This window comes from Amblyomma americanum, chromosome 1, assembly GCF_052857255.1.
Source record: "Amblyomma americanum isolate KBUSLIRL-KWMA chromosome 1, ASM5285725v1, whole genome shotgun sequence".
In the NCBI taxonomy this organism is placed as follows: Eukaryota; Metazoa; Arthropoda; class Arachnida; order Ixodida; family Ixodidae; genus Amblyomma; species Amblyomma americanum.
In genome coordinates, this window is record NC_135497.1 from 288,169,959 (window position 1) to 288,183,102 (window position 13,144).

Genomic DNA, 13,144 nt, shown 5'->3' on the forward strand with positions numbered 1-13,144 from the left:
CGGCCGTGCTGCTTCGGACTCCTGGCGGGCTAAACAGGCAATCGCGTTCTCCGCCTTCCACTGATGCGGCATGCGGCTGTTGTGACTGCTGCTGATGGCTCGTTAGTTTCATTTCATGTTAATGCAGCTGCTGGGCGTGTGAGCAGATTTACGTGTCACCAGCTCTTAATTAACATTACTGAGTAAAATGGGTACGCCCGTCAACTCCTCGGCAAGTCGAAAAATTGCTGAAGGCACAGAGGCACTGCGTCAAGCGGAGAAATGGTAGTATCGCTGTCGTCCCACTAAGCTCCACTGTATAATCAGCGCTACGTAATGGAGCGATCAGCGCGTAAGGCCCAGCCTTAATACTTTACGTTTCTTTGCAGTTTGAAAACTGGCCTCTTAAAGTGGAAACCAGACTTGGACAGCGCCGCAAATGAGTTCAGCAAAGCAGGTAACGTAGCATAATTTTTCTTGCTCGTTCCATGTGAAACTCTCGTGGAGTCCGTTATGTGCGATATATTACGTCGTTCTCTTTCATACTGTTTGGCTTCATTACGCCGCGACCAGCTACTTGCTTCAAAGCTGCGAAAGCCCTGGACCAGTGCAAAGACGCCCATCTCCGCGCAGCCGACTGCTATCTCAGAAATGGATCGTATCCTTCTCAGCATGATTCCGGGCTCCGTATCACATTAAACGAGCAAATAGGCGAATGCTGATAAGTCTGAATATTATCCTTGACTTGGTTATTTCAGGTTCTTCTCTAGTGGAAAGTAAGTCGGTCGTCGTAACACATGAAATATATGTCACGACGTTTCACAAAACTTGTGCAATGATTGGGTGCCTGTGGAGTACCGATTCTCACCTAGAATTAAGTCATACTGGCAAAGAAGGGGTGCACGTTGCAGTTAGCGCGATTTCTGCTTTCACGCATGCTTCATTTCTCTTCCTTACTTCCTCATGTGCGCGAGCAGCCAGATAATTCGTTCTTAAACATGCAAAACCTGAGCACTCATCGGGGTGTATAATGACTAGTGATTAGTGGTACCAACAAATATGTATATCATGTATAGGTTTACACTTGGACAGATATGCTCATATTTATGCAGTGGAGTGAGTGCATGCTGATTAATTGAATGGAAGTTTTTATATTTTTCTTAATGGGTGCAGTACTGTGCAGCTACTACTGTAGAGCAGTCTAGTGTAGACTCCGTGCATCAGCCCTGTGTGGGGCACACCAAAAATAGTAGAAAAGATGCAGTGTTTAAAAGGTTTTAGCGGAAGCCTTGTGCTTGATATTTACCAAAAGCACCAGCTTTAGTAATTGCTTTTATTGCAGGCAATTGGAACAAGCAGCACTGGTAAGCAGAGACATGGGTAACCTGCAGGCAGCAGCTGAACTCATTGACAGGGCATCTCGATTGTACATTGACTCAAGAAGTCCCGACACAGCAGCGTTAGTTTTGGAGCGAGGAGCCAAGTGAGTTCCGTCACTGTGCCCATTTCTGTCAAATTGTAAGGTTGCCTTTTGCTGAGATTAAGCTTCAAGCTTTTTTTCTAGAACCTCTACTAGTATTTATTGTCAAGGGTGTGAAATACATAGTAAAGAATTTGTTGTGTTTTATGGCATATAAGCACCCAAGGCCATCATGCATCAAATGCAAGGTTTGAGCGAATTATGTGCACAAATAGTTTGCAACCAACCTGAGTGCTAGCTATGTAGCTGCAGTCAGGTGGGTTCAGGGTTTTATTTTTACCGCAATCATCTTGAACTCTTATGCTCAATGTAGTTGCAAAATCTTTGAGCACGTGTACGCCCATTATTCTCCCTTCAAGGAAAACAAATACTACAGTAATGCTTGGAACACCAAAAGTCAGAGCAGCTATGTCATTGGCGCAGTTTCTCAAACTAAAGAAAGCTTAAACAGGGTGGCCTGGTGTTTCTTTCAGTGAATTTTCACTGGACCATAATCATAATGGAGTCATTAGCATAGGTCCTTCTGGGCATTCGAGTCAGTTTTTAGCACTTTCGTAAAGCCTCTTGTTTATAACTTTTTAAAATCTCATCTTTACACTGCTTCGGCCAACAACACTCCATGCATTTTAGCCTGCTTCTCACCAAGTGATTTCATTTGTGACAACACTGCCAAAATAAATACGAAAGTGCACCTATTAATATTCTACTTTCTTGCTAAAATTTAATAAAAGTATGAGAACCAACTTCTGATGTACAAAACTATGCTGCACTTCTGACCAAATGTAATTCACTCATATTACTAAATGGTTCACTCCCATAGTCTGTGCATGTCTTTCTGCTAATAGTTTATTTTTGCAGTTTGTTTTTTTTGGTGTAGTTAATCGGTATTGCTGTATCATTTACTTGAATACCACGAAGTGGTCAGAGTGAAACGTGTTGCCTGTGTGATGACTAATGCTCCCACTGCAAGCCAGTCAGCACAAGAGTTGTATGCATATATGCATGTATGCTATGGGTAGGCAACCTTCTCATTAAGCTGCCTTCTGCAGGCCACTTCTATTGGGATCATCCTATAATCCTCTTACTCCACCCATACTCACCTCTGGATATGCAGGCAGGCACCTCTAGAGGATTTCTTCAGAATGTGCTGCTTGCAGTTGACAGAGGTCATTGGAAAAAGGCCAGGATAAGAAGGCGCTCAGCTGCAGCTGACTGGTGGGCAACTGTCCCTGGATGACTCAGCATTAACTGGGCAGAGCATAGTCCTAGTTGCCTGGGGAATGAGTTGAGGAAGGTTGCTGAGTGAATAGAGTATATACCCAATTACTTGTGGCTTCCCTTGAAACAAGGCTCTTGGAAAAATGCTTGCAGGAAATGCTTTCTTAGTGTTATCTTTCATCTCTACATTAGTTCTCCATGTTGGATGAACATTTCAGAGCTTCTTCAAGTACAGTCTAGCATGAAGTGGCGACTCTGCTCGTATCAGGGCTGCGTGCCAAGTTGTAGCTGGCATCTTTTTTTTTCTCAAAAAAGACCACACTACAAAAAGTTTTTAATATACACATGATGAGAGGGATGAGAGAGATAAGCTGCAACCATTTAGGGAACTCGCGTGGAGTTGAGACAGGTGAGAGACTAGGCATGGCAGCAAACAAGCACAGTTGTATGCCCTTTTGCAATGCTTTATTCCTTTCCCATATCATTAACACAGTCACATATAGACAAGCACTGCATGCATCAACTACCAAGGTTATCAGTCATCACCAGCAGTGAGGAAGATGGTGGACACCTGGTTCACTATATCTTACTTAATTGGTGGGGTTCATACTGGAAGGTGGCTTGAGCACTATAAGTGCGAACTGTCTCTCAGGTCCTTGTGCAAGACTTGTTGGCACATTCTGCATTACTATGCTGGAAAGGTGTTCCCTTAAAGCTTCACATTGTCTCTATGGCAAGGTTCAAACAGTGGAACTGTAATGGCCAAAATGTTTTCTTTTGCTAGAAATTCAGTGTGTACTGTTAGGTAAGAATAACAACTCTTTATGCAGCTTTCTTCAAGAACCTTCCAAGGCAGTTCTTAAAGGTCATGCTAATTGCACAAAATGGGCTGAGTGCTGAGGGGTACAAATATTCTATGCACTGATTTTCCTAATTGTAATGGTACTTGCTTGCAAATATGTAACCTTAATTCTTCAGTGTTAGTATGTTGCCTCAAGGGTTCATTCATCTACTTCAAGGCTCTTCATTTTTATGATATTGCTGTCTACTACAGTGTTTTTGGAGTCTCAGTGACGTCGTTAAAATGCGTGCATACTTTAGTAGGGGATTACTTGCTTAGTCACAGCTACTGTTCTTTTCAGTTCATTTTTTTACGAAAAAAAGCAGAATGTACCCGTATGACAAGCAGAAAAATATACTGAAGTTGTGTGTATAGGCAAGCGTCAGGCCGTGACGTCAAAGAGGTGCAGCGGCGCTGGCGTCAGCAGCTACTTTCGTTGTGTAGGCAAAAGGGGGACCTTCCGCATTGGGTGCGTCATGCTTGCGTGTTTTTGGGCACAATTCACGGGGTGCCGACAAATTGTGGTGCGGTTGGTTGAGCCACAATGCAGAAGAAAGGAAGTGGCATAAGTTTCCATGAGTTTATTGCAGTCAGATAGGAACGAAAGCGACCGGCAGGGGCCAAGGAGCAAGACAAGTTCGGCGACGGATCAGCTTCACGGCTAATTATTACCGCCGAGCTCGTGGGTTATTACGCCAAGCTCGTTCCACCCCTTGGGCTGTTACATTAGGTTTTTGCGTTCAAATCTAATAAGTTGGTTCGTGTCTCTGATTTCACATCATTGCTGTTTGGTCGCGCGGTAAACAGTGCAAAAATCAAGTAACGCCTGCAACTCGTTCTCATTCTGTCGGGCTCTCAGCGTAAGTTTAGGTGCGATATTCCATGTGCTAGGGATCGTAAGTTGAATGCAGGGGGCCATTTTCAGATGCTTATCACACGAACAACGTCCCGAGCATCACTTCGCGCGCAAGAAAAAAGACAAAAAGCTGCCACCAGTTGCCTTCAGCGTTCACACTGTGCCGCGCTTAAACCAGCACCTCACTCGGGTAGCACGCACGACGGTTTTTTTCTGTTTTCCTTTTCGCAAATAACTGTGTTGTTTCAACACCGGTCCAACAATGCTAGGCTCTCGATAAAGTCGTGCAGTGTTATTTCCCAAATTATTTTAATTTTCATATTGTAGGTCGATCAGAACCTGGCAAACACAGCAAATTCCCTGCCAAAAGCCAGTCTGATCAAGCAGAATGCGCACACATGAATAAATTCTAAAATGAGAAGCAAAATTTTATAGCTTAGTGGAGTGAGCGTAAATTTCGTTTGGAGCTTGAGGAAAACGTCTATGCATGCACTTGTGGAGCTCTCGGGTCGCATTTGCCTTATTCAAAGCAGCTATAATGTTCATTAATTTCCAAGGTCTCCGGAGTGAAGCGGCTCGGTGAAAATAGGAAGCACATTACCAGGTTCGTCGTGTGAGAAAGCTGATTCACGTCGTGCATCACGTCGTCTATCTTGCACTAGCAATCGGATATGCTTTATCGGCCCATAAGTTGAGAACTGTGGACGATTAGTTCCTCCCCATACCTCGCGCTTTCACCCGCCATAGCGGTGCGCTGTTACTTGTTGCCAGTAAGGAGCAGACAAGCACCCGATGCAGCGCTCCGCCTACTAATTCCGTCTGCGAACGGGCTGAAAAAGGGCAGAACTACTCTCCGAGCATCAACAAAAATGTTTCTAACCACAAGCGACGCGCGTGCGTTCAAATGTTCGCATACACCAGTTGGTTTCGAAGGCAGCGTTGCTTGGCGCAGTGTAGGGGTGCTGCGTTATGCCTACACCCCGCGTTGCTGCCGATCGCAGCGCCACCTCCGTTTACAAACATGGTGCCAGTCTATAAGGAGTATCGGACAAGGAGACAAAAGATGACAGTCAATGCACATCTTTGCAAATCCTGTCAGTGTTTTGTTCATTTCAACAGTGATGGGCTTCAGTGTTGAGTTGTGCATTAACAGCCACTGCATTGATACCTGTCAACGCAACCCCTCGGACTTGTCAATCACTTAGTGCCAACAGTGGAGAAGATGGCCGATCCTGTCTTGTTCACTGTTGTGAACTGAGCACTCGTGTGTTCCATGTGTCTTCCTTGCGTCCTCGTCTTTCTCTGTGCTGTACATTTCCATCATTGTTCACTGGGTTAAAATTGTTGAACTTGCGTTGGAAGGTCACATGAGCAGTGTCAGTTGGAACAGTGTCTCAGCATGCTGTACGAAGGATGTTGGCGCTTGTTATCTTTCCGTACTGGAAAAGCATTCCTTTATGCCTAATACAAGCTCAGAGTGACATTCCTTGGTATTTATACTACTGAGATCTCCAAGTCGTACACGTTTATTTGTGATGACAGTTCTCCAGCTTATGCAATTTCTGGCCCATGCATTGGGAAACATACACTGGTATATTTGGTAGTTTTGAAATAGATTAAGAAAAATGTTCTTGTGCAATTAAAATTAGCAAATTGGGAAAATTAGAATGCTTAAGAACAGTAAAAATGGGTATATATACATGCTGAGACACATACAATAAATCAATAGCTAAATTCAAAATAATTTATTTGCCTGCTGGTGTAGCTATAGGGCCATTGACATTTAGGTTGTTTTGTCAGGGCTGTCATTGGCTTTGCTGTGAGAAGTATGTCTTGAAATACAGTTTGCGTTATACTGTAAAATATACTATTTTTTTGAGCAGAGATTAAAACTACTGACATTTATATAGTCTGTATCATATATGATGTTCAGGACATTATATGAATATATAACGGATCGCATGCCACAAGCCTCCCTAACTTTCCTATCTCCAAGTGTCAGCACCTCGGGGCACTCATATGAAAAAATGGCTTCTACAGTACCTGAATAAAGCTTCTCATTAACACCATTAGAAGGAAGGTAACCTGCCTTTTCTGATCCACAGATGTAGGGCTGTGTATTTTTGTTGTGAAAGCATTAGGAGGGCCATGAAAACTCTTCGTCGGCATCTGTGTGAGGTTTCATCTGCCAACCGTAGCAGGTGGGGTTTGATTCCTCTCTCCACCTGTCAGCCATGAAGAGGAGGAGAGGCAACAGCCCCACCTTCTGGCTGTTGCCTCTCCTCCTCCTCAGTTATAGAGGAAAGGAAGGAGCTGCCGGGTGAGGAATTGCTAAGCAAAAATGAAAATGATGCAAGAAGAAAATGACTGCGACAACAGCAAGCCTGCCTACGTGCAAAATAGACAGTATTCGGAAGAACTATCTGTGCAGAGTTGAGGATTTTTTGAGCTATTTCTTCTCGCATTACTTACGGACAGCAACCTGGGTGTCAGAAACCCCACTGGTGGCTCTTTGAAACAGCCACCTGGCAGTGCAGTGCAAATTGCTTAACCGCTGCACCATTGCACCGGTAGTGGTACGAGGACCGCTGCGATTTAGCAGTGCGACACATTTTGTATATTTGCATAGTTGGAATTGCAATAAGATCAGAATTTGAATAGATTGGGGAGTGAAAGACAATGGACTCGGAATAAAATCATAATTAGGAATACATTGGGGTGTGAAAGAAAATTGCTATCACATTTCTGCATCACTCTAGTTGATCAGCCCAAAAATTTTGTTTACAGTTTTAAGGAGAAATGAGAGTCTAGAAAAAAATTGCCCCTGATTTACACGGTTAAGCTACATGTGACTTAGGTGTGTTAGCACATTTACTCTTATTTAGCTTTATCTTTGTTTGCTTTTTTGTAAGCTTGAAAATTCCGAGTTGCATTCAAATGTTGTTGCAGTTGTTTCTCTGCTTTCTTCTTGCGATAAGCGGCCTGGGCTTGCTCGTTGCGATTCGAGTCGCAGTTCCCTCTGTTCGGCAATCTCTGAAGGCACTTGGACACGCCTCTCAGCTGCACCTTCCTCCGGCAACTTCATCACTCGCCTCTTCTTTCTCACTCTTCTTTGCATTTCTCGCTCTTCATCTGTTTCCGCATCCTATTTAGCAGTGTTATGCTGTCTTCACCATTCTGCTTCGGTTTGCTGCCTCGCTATATCTGCTGGATCGGTTAACGCACATTGGCGCTCTCTTGTTCTGCGTTGCTGTTCAGCTTGCTGTGCACGTCTTTCAGATTCGGAATCTGTCGAAGGACCGGCTTCATCCATGATTTATTGTTTGCTACACTGCACGTTCCTCCACAGACTTCATCATTTACCTCAATCCTTTCTGGCATCTGCATGTGTACGCAACCGCATCTCTCGCTCTTCGTCTTTACACCCTCTCTCCACTCTGCTGCAGCTGACGTGACGCTCCTCTGAGCTTACCCGGGCTTCCTCCTCTTGACTGCAGCTGGCATGACGCTCCTCCGAGCCTACATGAGTTACTGCCAGGCTTCAGCAACACTAGTCACAGCTTTTTCGCTAGTGACCCTTCTAGTGCTAGCGCATTGAAATTTTTTTTCAGTGTGCTGTTCATGGAATATTCTTATTTTGTCATCTGTGTGGTCAACATTGCTGACACTTGCTGTGATTGTACCACTACCTCTGTCTGTGCACTCCGCTTAAATTTGTGATTGATGGTTTTTTCTTTTGTGCTGATTATTCTTTATTAAATACATGCACGCATCATGAACCAAAGTATTTTTGGTTGCATTTTGGCTCTTTTGATTGTGGCACGGCATGTGGTTTGGTTATCTTCTGTCACACGTGTATTCAAAAAGAGTATGAATGCTGTATCCTATGTTCCTTGGTGAAGGCAGGCCTTTGCCAAAAGTGGTTCTATTGCGGGCATTCTCATGCATCATCTCAACGCATGTAGATTAGTGTTCATGTGAGGTTGTGTCCAGGGCAAAGCACAATTGGTAGAAAAAGCATACCGTGACAGACACATGTGCATGCATGTATACACAGAACATAGTTTAGGCTGTTGGCATTTCTTAAAATGTGTGGGTTTGTATTTTCAGAATTGTTGAAAGCAAGCTTCCTGAAGTGGCAGTTGAGTTCTTCAACAGGGCATCTGAAATAGTTTCAGTAAGGCATTTCATTTATCAACTTTAGACTGAAACAATGGCTAGCATTTATGTTTTTTAATCTTTAGGTTGAAGATCGCCCCAGGCAGTCTGCAGAGTTTTGCGGTCATGCCGTTCGTCTTCTGCTCAAGCTCTCTAGGTGAGGCGTTGCCAGGTGCACATCTGTTCTGTATTTTTATTCACAAAAAATTTTTGTTCGTTACCTCTGGCTGTGTGCCTACCACATGTTCTCTTGTCTTCTCTCACACTACTTGCTTTCACCAAGTGCTTACAGTGAAAGAATAGCTGAGAACATTAGATTGTGTTGTGTCGTAGAGGATCTTTACGTGCGCCGTGTCTGTATTGGTGTGTCTACTCTGCTGTGACTAGGTGGGATGAGGCAGCGGAGGCTATATCGAGGCAGAAGCAACTGCTGACAGAAGCTCAGGACGAGCGGGCTGTTGGGCGACTCGTGGTAGCACTGGTTCTTGTCCACCTGGCACGAGATGACTTTGTAGCTGCTAGCAAGGCCCTGGACCATGATGGAGGGTGAGCAGACGCCGCCTTCAGGGTGCCCACTTGCCACTGAGAAACTGTGTGTGCAGGTTTCTTGAGGCAGAAGAACAGGACACACTGTCATGTTTACTGAAAGGATGTGATGAAGGGGATCCGGACATGGTTTCTCATTCCCTCAATGCACCCTTCCTCAAGCACATGGACACAGAAGTAAGCAGGAGGCTGGCAGGCACGTGTGTAGAAAAATATTAGGTTATGCATGTTGCGCAGTGCATTGTATTTTGTTGCATTTTTGTTTTAGTATGCCAAGTTGGCGAGGATGCTTGGACAGCAGGTGGCAGAGTCTGCCAAGAAGACAGCATCAGAGTCTCAGCCTGCTGCTGAGACCAGACATGTCGCCCAGGATACTGATGCTGAAACAGTTGCCAAGCCAGACCAGGATCACCTAGAAGTTCCTGAATCAGCAGCTGCCGGAGATTCTGAAGATGAATATGCTGGCGGTCTTCTGTGAGAGTGAAAGAGGCTGTTTTTTTTTGTTGTAATTCATCACAATGCTACCATTCCTGGCTTTCTCAGTGCCCTTTGCTCATATCTGGTTACTTCATCTCTGTGCAGGATTATTGCATAGTAAGTGTTGGAGAACTTAGAGTTGTGCAGTGGCTGATGCCACCTTCCTGCCTGTGCATGTGCGCTGTCATTGTGCAGCCTTGTGCTATCACTGGGTACATATCCCGGCAAACACACTGTTGAGAGAATTCTTGTTTGCTGTGTACACTTTCAACAAAAAATTGTTGAGGCTATGGCTGAACAATATCAAGCCAGTTTGGTGTCCTATGGCACTTCTTGTCATTGGAATACAACACTTGGGTGTACTTTGCCATTTTCTTTTACAACTTTGCACCAGTCTATTACTTGGAGCCCATGTAGTCATACTAAACAAGAAAAAGTTGCAACTTGCAGACTGTATTGCTGTACCTTGTTCTGGCCTTTCAACTCTTTCTTGGTTGTGGATGTCTGTGCATATCAGCCACTAGGATATAGAATTGCTGCTTGCATGTGCTCTGTGTATTTAGGCCCATTTTTTAACGTGACAGCGTTAAAGAGCTCGTGCTGAAGAAAAGCCGGTGTCGTCAGCATCGGCTGTGAGTGAAAAATTTCTCCTCCCCATGAGCGAAAAATTCCTTCTCGTCCTCCTCGCAATGTACGCCACTGCCCCAACAAATGGGGCGCGACTGCAGCACCTCCCGCCCACCTCGTTCGGGCTCAGTGGGGCCCTGCAGGCATGCAGGAATCACGCGGTAAGCGGCGAACAATGCAGTGCACATCCAAAGCGTGTTCACTACGAAGCTTGCGGCTTGCTGCCTGTTCGTTCGGCACGGAAGCTGTGCGGGCGTTCGTGGCATCGGGTTTGTCGAGAATGATGTGCCGACGAACTACGACTGCAATTTGAGTCCCGCACGTTTCGGCAAGGCGCCTGACAGCGCTCTACATCGTTTGCCGCTCCGCGTGTCCGTTTCACTCTATGTAGCAGAGCGAATTGTCTAACGGGCAAGGCGTCGCGTCAAATGGGCGATGCCGTTCTGTGGACTCCCTGGCAGTGCTGCAACACGCTGTCGCCTTCCACTCTTACAGGCGAAGCTTAAGCGTACTCCAATTTTTTTTTACAGTGCATTAGAGCATCGCTTTGTGTCAAAGTATTCAAAACAAATTTCTCGGAATTTTTGTCATGCACAAGATAGGCATTTTATTTAAATCACTTAACTGTATTCAAACTAATCAATTAAATGTCCTGCTGAACATAGTTGCATTGTTGATTGTTTTGCTGCCATGTTATATACACTGAAGTGTACCTGTACTTGACATAACGTACCTTAATTTTGCTAGAATAAGATTTGTTTTTCTTTGTGTCTTGATGTGTGCCTGTTGGATTTGCAGTTAAAGATAGAAAAAGATGCCAGTTGATTGGTGCCCTGCTGAGGTTTTTTTATCTGGAATAGTGGAATATCTCATGTATCAAAACATTGTAAGAATTTGTCATCAGGCAGCAGCTACTTGAGGTGCAACGAAAACGACACATAGCACATGCACAATCATCATCATATTTATGAATGTTGAGTTTTGAAACCTTGGCACACTTTGCAGTACCTTTGTGAAATGCAATCAGACTGTTAAGAATTCATTGTTACCTGTATTTCAGTATGACACTGTTGTTCCTTTCGCTATTATTTCCGTGTACTTATTTTGTGATGGCTAGGAAGAAGGCACGATGACACCACTTTGCAGGTTTTGCCACTTTTACTTGATGATTATGAATGTTTGCTATAATGGCCTCAATAAAAAACACAATAGAGGCCATCTAACAGCATAGTCATGCCTGTGGTTCGCAATTATCCTTTGGAACGTTCTCATTCTGCTGAACCCTCTTAGGCAGATGCCATTATGGAGAAAAAAAAATGTGCAAGATTTTCCACATGTTGTGCAGTGAGGTGTAACACTTTTTACAGTTTTACTTATGTTTGGTTTGGTTTCTACCAGGTATCTTATCCTTGAATTAACCTCACAGCTATCTCATGATATTTTAACAGTGTGACAATAAAAGTTTTATTCAAATATTTAAATTTATAATTTAATTATGTTCTTTATCCTTGAGTTCATTTAGGTAATTCTAAGGTATTACACTGAATTCAACAGTTCACTGGTACAAAAGTAGAAATAGTGCTTTTGCCTAAATTTTCTCTGCCTTCATGCTTTGAGGTATTGATGTTAGTCAAACCATTGCTGTTCCTGAAAAAATAAACTCTGTTTTGCAAATAGATCCCGAGACATATGGGCATGCAATAAAGTTGTTCATTTTTGTTTGCTTTGTACTTTTTTTTGTAAAAGGGTGTCACGTCCACATGTGGAGCATGATGTCGCAGTCTGGCCCGTTTGGCTATATCGCTGTAAAACTTAACCTGAGTGAAGACGGACACAGAAGGGAAGAATAAGTGCAGTGAGATGAACACTGCCTTCCATTTGTTAGCTCTTGAACCTCCCACCAACTCATACTATCCTGTTGTTTGCTACTCTTGCTTGTATCATTGTCTTCGTTTGCCTTAAATTTTAATTCAGTGCAGGGTAATTGTCCTCCCTTTATTTCTGAATTGCTATTGTTGGGCATAAGGAAAAGCTTGTGTCCTGTTTGCGTAAAATATAGCTCTTATTTACAAAAATCTTCAAGTTTTTCCTAAAGTTATTATCACTTTGCAAGGGTGTTAGTGAAACTTGAGATGTTGAAAAGTATTACATTTTCTATTTTGATACCAATATGACAAATTGGATCTTTGCGTCAAATTTGGCTCATCCACAGATTATAGTCCGCTATTCGCACATGCCCACTTGCGCATAATTCCAAAGAAAAAATATTCAACAAAAATTTGGCATGTTATACTCATTCAAAGCGAATAATTGTGGAGTGGAGGGAATAGTTTGTGACTGAAGTGAAATGGAAAAGCAGCAGGGAGGCTTATTGGGGCTCACCAGTGCATGCCGAAAGCAAAATAGAAATAAATGATTGTGAACACATTCTACAAAATACATTTGGAAGCTAGCCAAAGTGCAGTATACGTAGTCTCACGCCCTTGGCACATCATTCTTCATATGCAGCTCGGCTTTTAGCAGAAATGTTTAATTCTTGATGTATTTAAATGAAATTTTTTTAGCACCCAGAAATGGATGGGGAGGCGATGTCCATGGCGGTGTCTGCAAGTTGCACGAGCTTCTCCAAGGACAAACCATTGGCAGTGGCAAGCACCATGTGGGCGCCAAGGTGAAAAAAACCATCAGGCTGAATTGGGAACTTCTTCCCAGTTGTGTTTCAGGAACCAATCGGAAGCTTGAATTGGAACCAGCTGGAATGCCTGGAGCATTGCAATGAGTAGTTCCAAGTGAATTGTCCTGTTGGTTGCAAACACAACTGGAGCCTATTAGAGCTGTTGAATAACTGTTGGCTCCGAACTGAAGTAACATCGAAGTGGGCAACAGGCAAGCATGCATTACACATAAACCATGGGAACATAAAAAGCCTGTTGCGGGTGGTGGCTTATATGCACCATTCATT

The 13,144-nt window shown here is 43.7% G+C and overlaps 1 protein-coding gene across 1 annotated transcript; it reads left to right on the plus strand.

Moving 5' to 3' along the window:
- The first annotated feature begins 33 nt into the window (after positions 1-33).
- Positions 34-11,904, plus strand: gammaSnap1 (gamma Soluble NSF attachment protein 1). The gene is made up of 10 exons (XM_077649509.1): positions 34-264; positions 369-436; positions 553-637; positions 738-755; positions 1,322-1,462; positions 8,485-8,551; positions 8,619-8,689; positions 8,920-9,078; positions 9,135-9,255; positions 9,347-11,904. Exons 1-10 carry the CDS (start codon positions 188-190, stop codon positions 9,554-9,556), a joined length of 1,017 nt encoding a protein of 338 aa, XP_077505635.1. The 5' UTR covers positions 34-187; the 3' UTR covers positions 9,557-11,904.
- The last annotated feature ends 1,240 nt before the right edge of the window (positions 11,905-13,144 follow it).